Raw genomic sequence first — 15,829 nt, forward strand, 5'->3', positions numbered from 1 at the left:
TGATTGTTATTATGTCCTGATATGTAAAACCATATAATTCAAAGAGGGTGTACTTTCTTTTTCACACAACTGTACATACATACTGTACATACATGTTCATCAATCTGGCACATCAGAGGTAAAGTTTCCAATTGCCTTAAAAATACAAGACTTTGTTTTATTGGGGTCAAGACCTGCATAGGTCTGTGTTTGTCCAGACTGCGGTATCGGGGGTCAACACCTGGGTACTACATTCCCCCTGGCCCCCTTCCTTTTTTCCATCTTATTTTTAGATATAAAGCATGCAATAATGTATAATTCTACATTCTTACCTAAACAGGCAATTGTTTGGTGCTCCTGTTTTAAATCTGTAAAAATCCTGATTGTATGCCTAACGAAATGGCCGCCTTGTAACTTTGTGCTGCAGTGTGTGAAATGCTGCAGTAAATATGTAACATTATACTATGAAATGTAACACATTGTTGTTACAGCTTCAAGACAGTCTGCTGTTTGAAACACAGCAACAGATTTGTTTGTGAAACTTGGATCAGTATGTTAAAAAAAATCATTAAAAATGGCATTAGGCATTTAAATCTGCAAACCAAGCAATATCCTACATGTTTTTTTTGTTTTTGTTTTTTTTATAAATAAGTTCTGAACTATGAGAAAATACTTGTAGCATTTAAAAAACACACAAAAAACAGCTCTCAAATAATTTTTTATGTATTATAATGTAACAAGCATTTTTTTGTTTCTATAGCAACCACTTACAAAGTCACATCCCTTCCTCTTCTGAAACAGGCTCTGGCACAACCCTTTTTGAGCCCCGCCCTCTCTTTAGCACTGCCCCAATTGTATCTAGTAACTGCCTGGTCACATGATCTTCCCCACAGAACTTTGCATCTTTGGTTCTCTTCTGCTGTACTAACAACCGTTTAGTGAACCCCCGAGACGAATCTTCGCCGATCAGTCACAGGAGAATGGACCGATCGGCAACTTAGCTAATTACTTATCATTGTGTGGATTGTATTGATGCACATATTAAAAGGGGGAAAAGGCAGCTTGTACTGCCACTTTAAAATAAAAATGCAGACTGTATTATCCAATACTACAGAACGAATAAAAAAAATTCAAAATTTATTTTTTCATGATTTGCCGCTTTAAATGTACCTTGAAAGGCATTCTTTGGGTGATCTGTTGAACACCATGGGGTGTGGTATTGCTTGTATTTATTGCTAAAAAAAATAATTCCTAAACTTGCTTTAAATCTCCACAAGATGGCGGTCAATCTAAAGGATCACAGCCACTCAACACATACTTACAGATGTAGCCAACGTTATTTCCCTCATTAACAAGGAATAACACAAGAAATAACAGCATTAAATTGCATACGTTAAGGAGATAACGCACACATTACCATTGTTTGCCATTGTACTTGCGGTAAAAAAAACGTGCAGCAATAACGTCTATTACATCTGCCAATGCTTTCTGACCAATAAGCCATGCCTTCAGCCCACATAGAAACATTAACCTTAGAATAAAACTTTCCTTAAAAAGCTCTTATAACTGAACTTTCAAGCATTTTGCTCGTGTGTGTGGTTAACAGCAACTCTGAGTTCTGCGTATGTGATGGGAACAAAAAAAGGCAGATGTTCTTCCGTTCATGACATTGGGGATCAGGTCAAAGCCATATGATCCCAAGATATCACGAACGTTAACTCCATCTAATTAGACTTCTCAGAAGGGACTCTGCGGTGAGTGATTACAAAGTGCATACACAGTCCTTATGCTTAAACAAAAGTAACGCCGATATTTATGTGAAATTGCATAACGATTGTGGGAAGTAAAACATTTTATTTTTAATTAATCTTTGACATTACAGTAAACACCAGACATTAGAATAAGAGGCACAATAAATGCCTTTTGTAACCACAAACTGAACAAAGAAAAGGCAGTTCATGTCTTTCAATTAAACAGTTAAGAGATTTAAAGAAATAAAAAATTCCTACTATAAAAAGAGAAAAAATAGAAAGCACAGAGAAGTAGCATGGACATGTGGAGGGTACTGTGAATTTAGGAAATCATCATTTGCAAATGCCATGAAGGGCGACTGATAACGTAAGGCTAAGGCCCCGCTCACTCCGTCAGCGCGCCAGCACTGCAGACAGGCGGGGCGCTGACAGACACAGGCCGCGATATGCGGTCTGTAGGGAGCGGGAGCCAGAGTGGGAGGGAGGGGGCGTGGTTTAAGCAGGGGGGGCGTGGTTTAAGCGGAGGGACCCACTACCCCCCTCCCCCCTCCTCCACGGGCTCGGGCTCGGGCTGCAGCAGGGAGCTGCTGCGGGCTGCCCTAGGTGTGTGATCGGCTGGGCTTGTACAGACAGCACTGGGAGAGGGACACTGTATCCGGCTGCAGCAGCCTCACACGCTGACACTCATGCACTCACACACACACACACTCATGCACACACACACACACATACACAAACACAGACAGGCACACACATACACACATACAGGCACACACACCCACACACACACACACACAGGCACAGACAGGCACTCACGCTGCTTTCCCTCCATACTCTCCTCCCCGCTCCCCGAAGTCTCCCCTCCTCCCGAAGCCTCCCCTCCTCATTGGCTCACAGCCACACCACGTGACGCGTCGACGCTAGGAATTAAAATTCTCTTGAATCCCCTAGCGGCTGACGCGTCACAGCGTGTAGTGAGCAGTGCCGTGAGGGGGGACCGGGACCAGCACGGGAGGATTCCCCTGCTGGTGGGGAAAGCTCGTGCAGCCGCCCGCACCGCCGGGCGCAGCGGGTCCCAGGCCTTAGTTGTAAAGATACTTTCAAGGTACTTTTATGGCAGAATTTCAAACTCAGGCTTTTTTGAATTCACTTTTTATTTTATGCTAAACACTCCTCCCCAATGGTTTATTGATGTTACACTTACTATCAGCACTTGAAAAATCTCACTGAGGGTCACCAGTCTAAATAAGTAACTTGTCCACCATCCACGTGGAGCTGTCTGTCAAGGCACCAGAAAAAGCACATTGGTGGCAGAGCTATCGACCACTGCATTTTGCTTCTCAAAGTCGCACCCTACAATACTTTGCATAGTTAGCGGCACCATTCATCACCCCAAATGCCCGTGTGGAAATTGTGAGCGCCGGCTTATCTTAATTCATAGTAACTTAAAATTAAAAATGGAAAATACCTCTTTCATGATTCGAAATTTTGCATGAACAATCTGTTCGACGCCTTTTATTTTACTTAGTGTAGCTTGATTCTTGAAAAGTATTTCATCTTTTTCCTGTAGACGCTGCTCCCGTTTTTTCAGCTGAAGAGAACACTCCTGTTGAGACATCCTTTCTTGCTATGCAGATAAATACAAAAGTAAACCTGTCAACAAAGCCTAAAAGTATACACTCACTCTTAGAAATGTTACGGTCATGTACTATAAGAAACTGGTGAGGCAGGACAGTTGGGAAGGCTGCTTAAATACGGAAGATGATCATAAAGTGACTGACGTGTGGAAGCCACTACCTGTGTAGTTGTATATTTTTTCCAATGTCTACTGAAAGTGACCTAAGAACACAAAACTTTATGCCTTATGGCTTATGCGATCTCATACCTGAAGTTTGTAGTATATTCCAAACAATTCATCATAAATCTCCTTTACTCCAGAAGGCAGAGTATTTTGGTCCTTTAAAACACGGGTTCCTGTCCTTCTTGTATTCAGTTCAACAGCAAAACTGGCTTCCATGGAGGGCTCTGTGCATGTGTTTGCTACTAAATCAGATGGCAATGTGACATCTTGAAAAGAAAAAGGGAAAGGAGAAAACATTGACTATCACAAAGAACCTGCCATTTTAAATGTCGCAACAACTTACTCTTAATTTAAACCTATTTGAAAAGGTATAAAAAAAATTATATTTACATATTATGAATTAGATCTATTAAAAGTAACTCTGGGGGCTTTTATGGCATTCAGACAAACGCGGTACTTTTTGCATCTGCTTTTACCCCCACTGAAATAAATGCTTTGGAAGCAATTCCCTCTAAATCCAGTTCAAATCTTACCCGTTTCGGTAAACAGGCGAGTGCTGGAATCCTGCATTGGGTATTCCGCCAGTTCATCAAGATCATCTGCTACTTCAATGTGACTTGAATCATAACAATTATCATTTATATTATCAGCGCTGAAAGACAAAATGTTTATATTTTCTATACCTGAACAATCCAGAAAACACTGTATAATCTAGCTCCCATTGTACATATCTGGACTAAGTAGAAATTATTGAGTATGGAACTTCCTACATAAGCAGGAACATTTTGTGAATTGTGTCTTTCACCAACTTAAAGCAGCATTTCCACCTGTGTTTTATTTTTTATTTTTTTACCCTAGATGGGAAGCAGGGAGTCTCATGAGCTGAATTGTGTTCATTTCAGCTCGGGGACACCGTTTCCTGAGCTACATACACAATGAGCATGCAATATGGAGGTTTAAAGGTTCGGAGTCATGCGAGCCAATAGGAAACTGCAACATCATCCCTTGTGGCTTCCGATTGGCAAGCGTGATGCAGTACATTTAAACCTACTTTATATACGCCATTACCTTTAGAGGTAAATATCTTGGGGAGCAGGGGGTCCCCAAAGCTAAAATTAATGTATTTCAGCTTCAGAGACCCTCTGTTTCCCACCTAGGTCAAACGTTTAATATTATTATTCCCCTTAGGGGAAAGAAATAGCATTTCCCTTCAAACAAAAATATATATATTCTAACACTGAAGTAGCAATCCATGCTACTCACAAAGGAATAATTGCCAGGTAGACAGAAAATGGCTGCAGGGTCAGGGCTTGCTCCCGAGCGAAATATAAAGTTGCCCTATTTTCAGTTGTTTTGTGTCAAAAACAGCACAAAAAATACTCCTGTTGAAGGTAAGGGGGGGGGGGGAAGTGTATGGCTCCTTTAAGAAAATAGTATTCTAAAATGTATGTTATTCATTATATGAACCATATGTTGGTCACAAGATTAAACTTTTATTTTATAACATTACTAATTGTGTGAATTTCTGTCAATTTGATTTTATAATAAAAATAATATCCAATAAAATTGCATCTAGCAACAAATTATTTTGGCAACCAACTTTCAAAACGACAATGATAAAAAGAGGAGCATCAAAATCTATAAAGGCAATGGAACGCCTTATACATGCTAAAAAAGTAACCAATTAGGTTTATTTACTTTGGAAAAGATGCGTCTATGAGGAAATATGATTAGTGTTTACAATTATATCACAAGCAATAATCAAACCGCTTCTTTACCGCACAAGTAGAGAACTTGAAAAAATGTACCGTCACTGTGATGAAAGATATATAGGATGAGCATTATAATAATAAACATTTTTTTTTTTTTAAAAGGATGGGAGATCTGTTTAGAAAGGAAAAGGATACACCTTAACAACCGGGTCAGACTGGGCTTTCAAGGGCCCAAAATATGGCCATAACACACAAAAATAATGGGCATACATACAGCCATAAATACTTTTGCTTGTGTGTGTATGTATTCTCACACCCATGCGTGCGTGTGTGTGTGTGTGTATGTATATATATATATATATATATATATATATATATATATATATATATATATATATATATATATATATACACACACACACACACACACACACACACACACACACACACACACACACACACACACACACACACACACACACACATCTGATGTGTGTACATGTGTGTGTGTACATATGTGTGTGTACATATATGTGTGTGTGTGTACGTGTGTGTACGTGTGTGTGTGTGTGTGTACGTGTGTGTGTGTACGTGTGTGTATAGCACCCTCCTATATTTCCCTAGCCTGTGTGTATGTACATATGTGTGTGTATAGCACCCTGCTATATTTCCCTAGCCTGGCATATAAATCATGGCAATAGCAGACAGTGCTAGGGTTAATAGTAGCAACCTTGTGAGATCACATCCCCTCATGTCTCAATATTGTAGCAACTTACAGGCACATGTTTGGGCCTGTGAGCTTCTGGGCACACATGACAGGATGAGGGCCTTGCTACATTTGATTCTGCCCAATTACTGGGACAGAATAGCTAGGCCCCTCCTACTGTGTAAAGATGTGGGTTCCTCCCAATTAAGTTAGTCCTGGTCCAGTGCTCGCTTTGGGCTACAGTGGTTCCTGCAGTAAGGGTGGAGTTAATGCCCCCCATCAGGGGGTGAAGATGACTCCTCCTAAGGACTGGGAGTTCTCCCCAACGGAGGGGGAAACAGAACCTGGGTCCAGTACTACCCATGGAGGTAGGAGATGCATGCAGGGATCTGTACTAATATGCTGGAAGATGAGGTACCCTCAATAAAGTTCCTGGCGCCCTATCTACTTCATTACTCCTACAGTCTTGGCCTGAACCCATGAAGGAAAGGAGACTGAGTAGATACAAGGTAATACACCCTTTTTCCTGCTGTCAGGGGGGGTGGGGGGAGGGGATAGGGGTGTTACATATATATCAGGTGTGTGTGTGTGTGTGTGTGTGTGTGTGTGTGTGTGTGTGTGTGTGTGTGTGTGTGTGTGTGTGTGTGTGTGTGTGTGTGTGTATATATATATATATTATATATACAGACACCAATTCTCCCTGTTGTCACACTCAAGACAGGCTGCCATGGGAGATTTGGCCAGTCTCCTAAATCTTGGGATACTAGGCCAGTTTCTGCCTTAAGGACCTAAAAGGATTTCCCAGGATACTCAGCATTCCAACACAATCCTGCTTACCACTTAGCATTTTGTACCATCTTCAATAAATCCTGAAGAGCTTTATTATAAAACTTCCGTTCGCTGTACGCATGCATGGCTGGAGAGGTTGGTGAAATAGGTATTCTCGAATCTGCCACGTAACTGTCCAGCCTCTCTGTAAATTGAGGATATTACACAATCAAATTATGTATTATCCCCTTTTCGTCGACACAGACAAGCAGCACATTTGACAGTAATGGCAGCTTAACTTTTAGAATTCATAACGGTGTTTCTATAAAGAACCCTGTTTCACTAAAAACAGTTGATATAAACGCCCCCCAAAAATTAAATAAAAATAAGAATTCTCAGGCGATAAAACTTTCTGAACCTACACTGACATCCCTTCTAATCTTTACTCACATTTGTGATCCCTTCTAATCTTTACTCACATTTGTGATCCCTTCTAATCTTTACTCACATTTGTGAGTGCAAAATTGGTACTTTATTTTTTGGTTTATTTTATGAAAGTTATTCTGCATCATTGGAAGTGTCTCTTGAGCTTACTTTGTAGTTCTTCAAAAACAGCGATTTGCTATATCCATCTTAATAATGACAGTGTGTGTAAAGATCAAATGCTATTACAATGCTGCAGCAATATAGTACGATATCTCATTTAAGAGTGCAGAAGAAATGGAAAGATGATATGTAGTGTCCCGGGATCTAGCTCGAAACTCAACAGGCGTGTTAACAGACGAGAAAAGCTTTTCACTTCAAGTATTTTTGATTATTATTTTATTGTTTTAATGCCTGTTAGAACAAAGCAATCACAACAATACAACAACAAAAGAAAACTATGATCTATGTACTGGGGTTAAGTTCTACTTACTTTAAAAAGTATGATCTATGAGAGGTATAGTATATTCTATTGCTGTGCAAATGTCTTTAATATATTTTTTTCAATTTTCTCCTAAAATTTTAAAAATGTTGTGCAAATAGTCGATTATAAAGGGCCACGTGACATTTTACATTGAGTGCTTGTAAAAAAAAGTTTGCAATGCTTACCACAGTTGCCAATTTTTTCCTTTTTGTTTCTTGTCTTATTCACAAACTAAAGCTAAAAATGTGCACATCTCGAGTATATTTATCATGAGATTTAAAACCCCATACTCTCCCCTCCCCCAAAAATGCCCTCTCTCATTGTTCTAAAAAGCTTATTTAAAGCCTAAAGATGCATAAAAAGTACGCAGTTGCATGGGTGTCTAAAAGACTGCCAGAGACATCAACTTGGGAGTGCTGGGCACCGTTACATTTGTTTTGCAGCCCAAAGGGTTTCCGCTCTACAATCATTATATTATCATCTTTGATTCTACTACTCATTAACTGAATGTGCTTATGTTTTATATTTCACGTCCAGACCTAAGAATGTGTTTGTTCTTTGCAGTGTTGAGTTGTCTGGCTAACAGGGATTGGTAGTTTCAACATGCCATGAATCCCCCCTCCCTCAGAGAAAGAAGGCAGAAAGAATTACAACATCCTCAATAGGCTTTGATAGATTCAATTGTTGCATTGATGGCATATTCTTTTCATTTATACTCATCTGTCTCACAAGTATGCCACTATATTTCATGGCAACATATTGATCTAGTTTGAAGGTGTTGTTTTTCACACATGGTTGTAATATCCTAGCTGAGAAATTAATCATAACAGAATCACAGGCTCCAAACGTCCCTTGTCAGAAGCATCTTCCAAACAGACAGACAAAGCATTTAATATTACAATAAATTACATCACAGTTTAAAACAATATTTCTAACCATCTGTTTAAATTAAATGAATGGAGAAAAAGTTCAACTTGTATCTATCTGAACATTAATGTAGAACTGATGGGAATTATGTTCAACAGGAGTTCTGTGCACTCGGTACTCTTTTTTTTTTCTTAATATTTGACCAACTATGACCCATCACAACTGGTATTACTAATATAGTAAACCGCAGACCAGAAGAAAGACTTCCGGGTCAGACTGCTGGAGCGCTCCTCCCCGGACGTCCTGCTCTGCCTCTGTAGCTAATTGCTTTGTGTGCTGTAATACCTTTTATTGTCATGCGAAGAAGGGATCTCTGGGGTGTTATGCACAACATGACATAGGAATCATTTTCGTGTTGGCTTTATATAGTGTATCACAGCATATATTCAGTGGGACCATTTCATTAATGTTTTGTTTCAAATTATGAAGCATGTTCCCTTACAATACTTGAGTTTTATCAGCATCTTTCTGCTCGGGATATGCTTTTTCTAGGTCCACGACCAACCTTCTATGAAGCAGACGTCGCCCATCACAGCGATAGCTGTGCTGTGATTGGCTTGGCAGCGTCACGTGGAGCGGCAACAGCACGAAAGTACACATTTTCATGTATTTGCTGTGATCTGCCGCGCCACCGCTCACGGCCGTGCGCATGCGCGTCCCGACTATTACCCGTGTGAAGCGTTTTGTGTCCATGTTGGACGCGCCGTGGGGGCCGTGCTTAGGGGCGTCAGTGAGCTGGTTCGCCATCATTGGGCGAATCGTTCACGTGACATGCCTGTCGCGGCAAGAAATCAGTTTCAACTGTAGCGCTGGAGATACAAGCCATTTTGTTTCCCCTGGAGGAGACTGTACCGGTCTCTACCTTTACAGGTACTGTATGTGCCGCGGGAACAAGGGGGTATCCTGGAGCAGAAAGTAACGGGTTTCACATGTGTTAAAAAGGAGTAGTTAAATATGGTTTAAATGTGAACAAGAGAGATTAGTTACAAATAGCAGTCCTGCTTTTAAATGGATTTCTTTTCATTAATAGATATATATTTTATATTCTTACCCATTAGTTCAGGGGATTTTCTACTTCTAGAAGTGGTCCACGTTTGGTCTTGATTCTAAGAGAATGAAAAAAAAATTGTTTTCAGAGGTGTTTTCTGTTTGTATTGAAACAGAAAATGTACCATTGGTCATAAAACGGTTTTGAAATATGTATTATTTTATTAAACGCCTTCCTAGTCGGTGTTTTTGTGTTATAGGATATCACACTTATCTAACACAATCTATTTCTTGTAACTAGTAAAAAGCTACATACAGGCATACCCCGCATTAACGTACGCAATGGGACCGGAACATGTATGTAAAGCGAAAATGTACTTAAAGTGAAGCACTACCTTTCTCCCCACTTATCGATGCATGTACTGTACTGCAATCATCATATACGTGCATAACTGATATAAATAATACATTTGTAACAGGCTCTATAGTCTCCCCGCTTGCACACAGCTTCGGTACAGGTAGGGAGCCGGTATTACTGTTCAGGACGTGCTGACAGGCGCATGCGTGAGCTGCCGTTTGCCTATTGGGCGATATGTACTTACTCGCGAGTGTACTTAAAGTGAGTGTCCTTAAAGCGGGGTATGCCTGTACATTGTTTTTATACAGAATAGCTCATTTTACCTGCCACCTCCTGTCCTCTTCTGCTTATTCAGGCTTTATGGCACAGCATTACCATTTCTTCCACCGTTAAATTGAATAACTGCTGTCTAATTATCAGTTCTGCCGTACTAGTGAGGGACAATGCAAACTATGCACTGCTCAGTACCATCAAATACTTGCTCAAGCTCACCATTGATTTTGTACATATGAACAAAGCATAACAATGCAATATCCAACCTAATGACTAACAGTGCTAATTTGAGTCAAGCCCAACAGGGCTAATGGCAATAAGATAAAGTCAAAAGGTGTCCCTATGGCAGAAAGGAGAATAATGCAATATCAGGCCTAATGACCAGCAGCAGAGCTGATAAGAAAAACACACAGATAGAGTCCCATGTGCCGCTGACCGCGCTCATGCTTGGAGAGCGGTGACGTCACCAGCTTTCCAAGCTTGAGCGCCGAGTGTCCTAGCTATTTCGCAAGCGCGCGGGGGGGGGGGGGGGCGTTGCAGGCAAGCTGAGCGAGGTTCAAAGTCAGATTTTTTTGTTTACGCAAGCGCCAAGCTTGGGTGAGCCTCCGTGCGCGCACATAAAAATAGAAATAGCCAGAAGCAATCTCGCCAAGCACTGAGCGGTCAGCGCGGTCAGCCTTAGGCCTGGGACATAGCAAGTTCAGCCGCGCTGAGCCGCGCTCCTGCTATGCCTCGCCTGCTCAAAATTGAGCTTTTTTCCTGTCCTGGCAGGCGAGGCAGTGAGCACGCTCCGGGGGCGGGCGGAGGCATAGAAGAGGCGGAGCGGAGCCGGAGCGGAAGGCGGGGCTAGTCCCTCGCTCCCATTGACTGTGAGCGGTCACGTGACCGCTCCTCCGCTTCCCCGAGCAGCAAATTTGAAACTTGCCTGTCTCGGCAAAGTTTCTGAGCCTCCGCACTCATCAGCACGCATGCGGAAGGGGAAACTATAGCCACGCTGATGACAGATGCAGGGGGTTAGTGCATCTGCTCAGCCCGGCTCAGCGAGGCTGAAGCTACTATGTCCCAGGCCTAAGGCTTTGTCCCCGCTGGCACTGAGCTTGCTCATGCATGGAGAGCTCTCCAAGCATGAATGCGGGTTGTCCTTTAATATTTCGCAAGCACTCGCGGGGGGAGGAGGGACGATACAGGGGAAGCTGAGCGCGCTAGAGTATAAAAATTTTGTTGAGCTAAGCGCAGAGCGCCAATGAGCATGTGTGCACGCGCATATGCGCACGCATCGCGTGAGCGGGGACATATATATATATATATATGCAAGTCACCTCACCAAGCACCGCCCGCTCAGCGCTAGCGGAGACGCAGCCTTAGGCTGGGGCCATAGAAGGGGTAGCAGAGCTGGACCGCGCTGATGCTGAGGCTCGCCAGCTGAAATCTGCGCGATTTCATGCCCATGCAGGCGAGCCAGCGGGCGCGATCGGGAGGCGGGGGGAGACTGAGGGAGGCGGGGCAGTGACATCGCCGGGCCAATCGCCCGCGACGCGTCAACGTCACGGTGCCGTTGACGCTGTTCCGCGCTGATTGGATGTTTTCAGCCGACAGCGCTCTGAAAAACAGTTTGGCTGTCGGCTGAAAAATCCAGCGCCTCAGCACGCCTGCGGACGCTCGCGTGAGCCCCCTCTAAAGACATCCTCGTGGAGGATGCAGGGGCTCAGCGCGGAGCGTCCGCACGGCTCAGCGCTGCTTGTCCTTCTATGGACTCAGCCTTAGAAGAGCCAAAGCTCAAAGTATAAGCTGTGAGCTGCAAAAGCCAATAATGGTGTAACAACAAAGTCAGTCAATTGAATGGTGAGGTCACCACTTAGATGTTCAGGAGTATTACGTGCACCCAAATCCAGAAGTGTCTTTGGCAGCAGCACTAGGAACTCTGCCGATCGCCGCCATGTTCCCGTGCACCACAGTCATTGTTTATCTTCATTACACTATTGGAGTGCTGTTTAATCTATATACTTTCTGTAATTAAATAATCATGGAGTTCTAACGTGCTTTCTGTCTTCGCAGTGAGAAAAGCAGGCGCAGCGCGGGAAGTCTGGCTGATAGGTCATTCTTTCATTTACTGGGCCTGAGAGTGGGCAGCGAGCACACTGGGTTTGCAGCTGGTGCAGGTCTTTGCAAATCGATTAGCAGTCAGGGTTTAGGGTCACAGCTTGGTGTGTGGGGTGAGTCCCCAGTAAGTGGCCTTAATGGGGCCTCCAGGTGGCGGAACTGTCCGGCCAGTCATCGTAGGAACACCGTGAATACCCAAAATGGGGCTCCACCCTATGCGCATGGGCCCCAGATAGTGGTCCCCCCGAAAAGATTGTGCGGGCCGGAGGCACCGACGCAGGCGGTCGGGCGCTGTGCCTCTGGCACCAATCTTAGGAAGCTGGGCTCTATCCTATGAAAAGGGGGACCTATGGTGAGCGGATGACAGGGCGGCGGTTTGAAGATGGCTCCCGCCAGACGGTAGAATAGGGCGGTTTGGAGAAGAGCTCCAGCCGGAAGATACCGATAATAGGGCTGACGACAAATTTATTTTCACAATAAAGCTGTGACCAATTTTTACTTCCACAAAACTGTGTATTCTCAGTTTGTAGGTGGGGGTGTAAGTAAACCTTGCGCTAGGCACACTAAGCCTTTAATAGTGAGCGTGCGTGCGTCAATGATAATTGCATGTGTGGGCCTGACGTTGATATAGTTGAGACACACGCGCACAGCTGGGAGCATTGGCAAATCTGAGGAAAGACATGAATTTGTCTTCTCATGCCACGTGACACTGTGACCCAATCACAGTGCGGCCTAACGCTGTGATGTCCTCTAGCCGCACGCATCACCGTTTGTACTATAGGTACAAAACACGCGCATCACGTGCACGCACAATGCCATGCGCGCAGCCGCACCAGCGGTTACTATAAAACCAGCCTGGGACATAGTGAATTAATCAGTGCGGAGGCGCGCTGAGGCTCAGGGAAAGCGGTGCTTTCCCTGGCCTTACACAGCGCGCCGTCCGTGGGTTTGTCGGGGCGGGTTTGGGGGCGGGCCAGTGACGTCACGGAGCTGGTTCGCCCTCTTTGGGCGAACCGCTCACGTGACCGGCCCTGCGCTCCGACGAGCGCCAAATTTGAAATCTTCCTGAGACACACGCTTCCCCAAGCGTGCGCGAGCCCCTGCTAAAGCCGCTCTCATTGCGGCTGCAGGGGCTCAATGCCGAGTGTGAGCGCGTCTCAGCACGGCTCAGCCTTGCTCACACCACTATGTTCCAGGCCTTAGGCTGAGTCCCCAGTCTTCACTGGCACGCGCGCCCGGCAGGGGGCGGCGCGTGCACAGCGCTACACCGCCATCTGCGGGGAGAGGGAAGGTTTGCGACGGGAGGGGGCGTGGCTGTGGGTTTGCAGGGGCGTGGCCATGACGTCCCGCGGCTGGTTCGCCCTTATTGGCTGAACCGCCGGCGGGGGCGTGGCCACGCCCCCGTCGCAGATTTCGAGTTCAAATTCTCCTGCCTCCCTGAAAACCTGTCGCACACCGCTGGGGAAAGGTGCGCGACAAGGTAGGGACTGGGACCGGCCGGACTGGGGGGGCGGGGCTTGATAGCCCAGCGCACGCCGAGCCGTGCGCTGTGGCGGTGACTGGGACCGCAGCCTTAGCCTCACTAACTGCAATTAGGCCCCGGTGTCTTCTTGCGTGTTGGCTCACGCAGTGCGGTGGCGCGTCAGCCAGTAAGGGAGACAACACGATTGTGTCCCCGTGCGGCGACGCGGTGCGATGGCAGCCAATACGAGGGCAGATAGCTTGGACCAATGGGAGCGCAGTGCTTTGAGCTGCTGGGCAGCGCACCCCCCTCTGTTTTTGCTCCCCATGGCTCCCTACAGACCGCATATTGCGGTCACCTCCCGGGGCCACAGCCATTCATAATTATCCTCTGCAATTTCCGAGGTCGGAAAATAGGCTCCTCCCCCCCGAACACCCACGTCATTGCGGTGCTCTCCCATTTATGACGTCACCGCTGTTGTCCCTACTACTCTACCCACAGGCAGGACGTCACACGTTGTACCACCGCCTGCACTAGCAGTTTTACGGTACCAGACATCACTCGGGCCCCCTCCCATGTAGTATCCCCGGGAACCCGCACACTGACCGCTGCCCGGAACCGGTGCGGCCTCTTCTCCATCATCCCCCAGCCCCCAGCCTCGCGCAGTTCTGATCGCGAGCAGCACCCGTGACGTTACGGCTCCAACGTCTCTCACTTCCAAGCGCACCTCGCCTAGACGCCCCCGGTCTCCCTTGGCAACCAGGAGGCGGGGCGCGGGAGCTTGCCAACACGATAGGTGGGGATGTGAGATGACGCGAGGCTCGTCACGCTGGCGCCTGCGTTCGAAGCGGGAAATGCCGCGCTGAGACTGAGCAGTGGACTTCCCTGCGTCACAATCATCAAGCCGGGCAGGCGCCCAGGCACGCGCAGTGCGCTTCACATTGGCCACCCCACAAGCTTTGGGTCACTGATAATGCTCCCGTAGTAATGTGGAATAGCGTGCCCAATTGCAGATCACCCTCCAACCCAATACAAATAAACAGCAAAGGGTTGTGTATTGCTATACTGTGCCTACAAACCACCCCAATAAAAAAAGGAGTATAAAGCATTACAATTAAAAAGAACAGACAGATATCGGTTTAAACAACCATACTGTATGAAAAATATAATGGACCAGCTTCAGGGTTAGAGTGATAAACACAATGTGAAGTAAAAAAGAACCCACCCCTAATGTGAGAGATGAGCTTTCAGTACATGTCTGTGTCATGTATGTAGTCCATGTGTGGGGACTCCTGCGGACATGTCACATGTTACTATGGATTTGGCATTTGTGCAGCACCGTTATTTTCCTCCGTGCAGCTCCAGGCTGGTTAGCCGCTGCTTCTTCAGGGTCTTCTATTCGCGCCAAAACGGAACCGCACATGTGTGTTTGTCAGGGTTGCCACCTTCGTCTGACGGCCAACCCGGAGATTTTTTTTTTTAAATGACACTGTTGCCATGACAACGGGGCGCCATGCAACGTCACGCAGCGTCAAGTTGCCATGACAACGTGGAACCGCAACACGTCATGACATGTGGCATCTCATTGTCATGGCAACGGGAATCACGTAATGCTGTTACGTCACGTGACGTTCCCGTTGGCATGGCAACGCAACGCCAATTTACGCCGCACAGCCTTATTGACAGTAGTTGTAGGGGGAGATGCAGAAGACATTGCTGTTGCAGGTACGGTTGCTGCGTTAATGGTATATGGAATTGTATATTAGCTTATGTCATTTCTATTATTTATAACCAACGCTGATGACAATCTCACAAAACTTCAAGTTTGTGGAAAGCATCTTGAATCACTAGTGGCGGTAGCAGCAGCAGCAGCAGCAATACATTGCCACAAGTTGCTTACACACACATATACATTTTGTGTGTGTGTGTGTGTGTGTGTGTATATATATATATATATATATATATATATATATATATATATACAGTGGTTGACAAATCACCAAAAAATCTACTCGCCACACAAAAAAATCTACTCGCCACCTAGTACCAAACGTGTGCTGCTTGGGCCAATAGGAGCTCGCCACGATGTTAAATCCAC

General features: G+C 45.3%; 1 protein-coding gene across 15 annotated transcripts in view; it reads right to left on the reverse strand.

Annotated features, from left to right (window-relative positions):
• CCDC138 (coiled-coil domain containing 138) overlaps positions 1-14,496 on the reverse strand; it is a 41,519-nt gene extending 27,023 nt beyond the window's left edge. For 11 of the 15 annotated variants that reach the window (XR_012799868.1, XM_075590328.1, XM_075590327.1 and 8 more), the window contains exons 1-6: positions 14,338-14,496; positions 9,603-9,657; positions 6,787-6,922; positions 4,065-4,183; positions 3,616-3,797; positions 3,199-3,357 (exon numbers count right to left, since the gene is read on the reverse strand). Coding sequence is in view for 14 of the 15 variants with exons in the window: in XM_075590328.1 (XP_075446443.1) it covers positions 3,199-3,357; positions 3,616-3,797; positions 4,065-4,183; positions 6,787-6,922; positions 9,603-9,657; positions 14,338-14,373 (687 nt within the window). In the remaining variant the exon portion in view is untranslated. Of the gene's footprint in view, positions 1-3,198; positions 3,358-3,615; positions 3,798-4,064; positions 4,184-6,786; positions 6,923-7,633; positions 7,715-7,809; positions 7,856-9,602; positions 9,658-10,219; positions 11,447-14,337 lie in introns of those variants that run through there. The other 4 variants (XM_075590323.1, XM_075590322.1, XM_075590324.1 and 1 more) reach the window with 4 other exon arrangements.
• Between the last annotated feature and the right edge of the window lie 1,333 nt (positions 14,497-15,829).

The sequence above is a fragment of the Ascaphus truei genome, chromosome 3, assembly GCF_040206685.1.
Source record: "Ascaphus truei isolate aAscTru1 chromosome 3, aAscTru1.hap1, whole genome shotgun sequence".
In the NCBI taxonomy this organism is placed as follows: domain Eukaryota; kingdom Metazoa; phylum Chordata; class Amphibia; order Anura; family Ascaphidae; genus Ascaphus; species Ascaphus truei.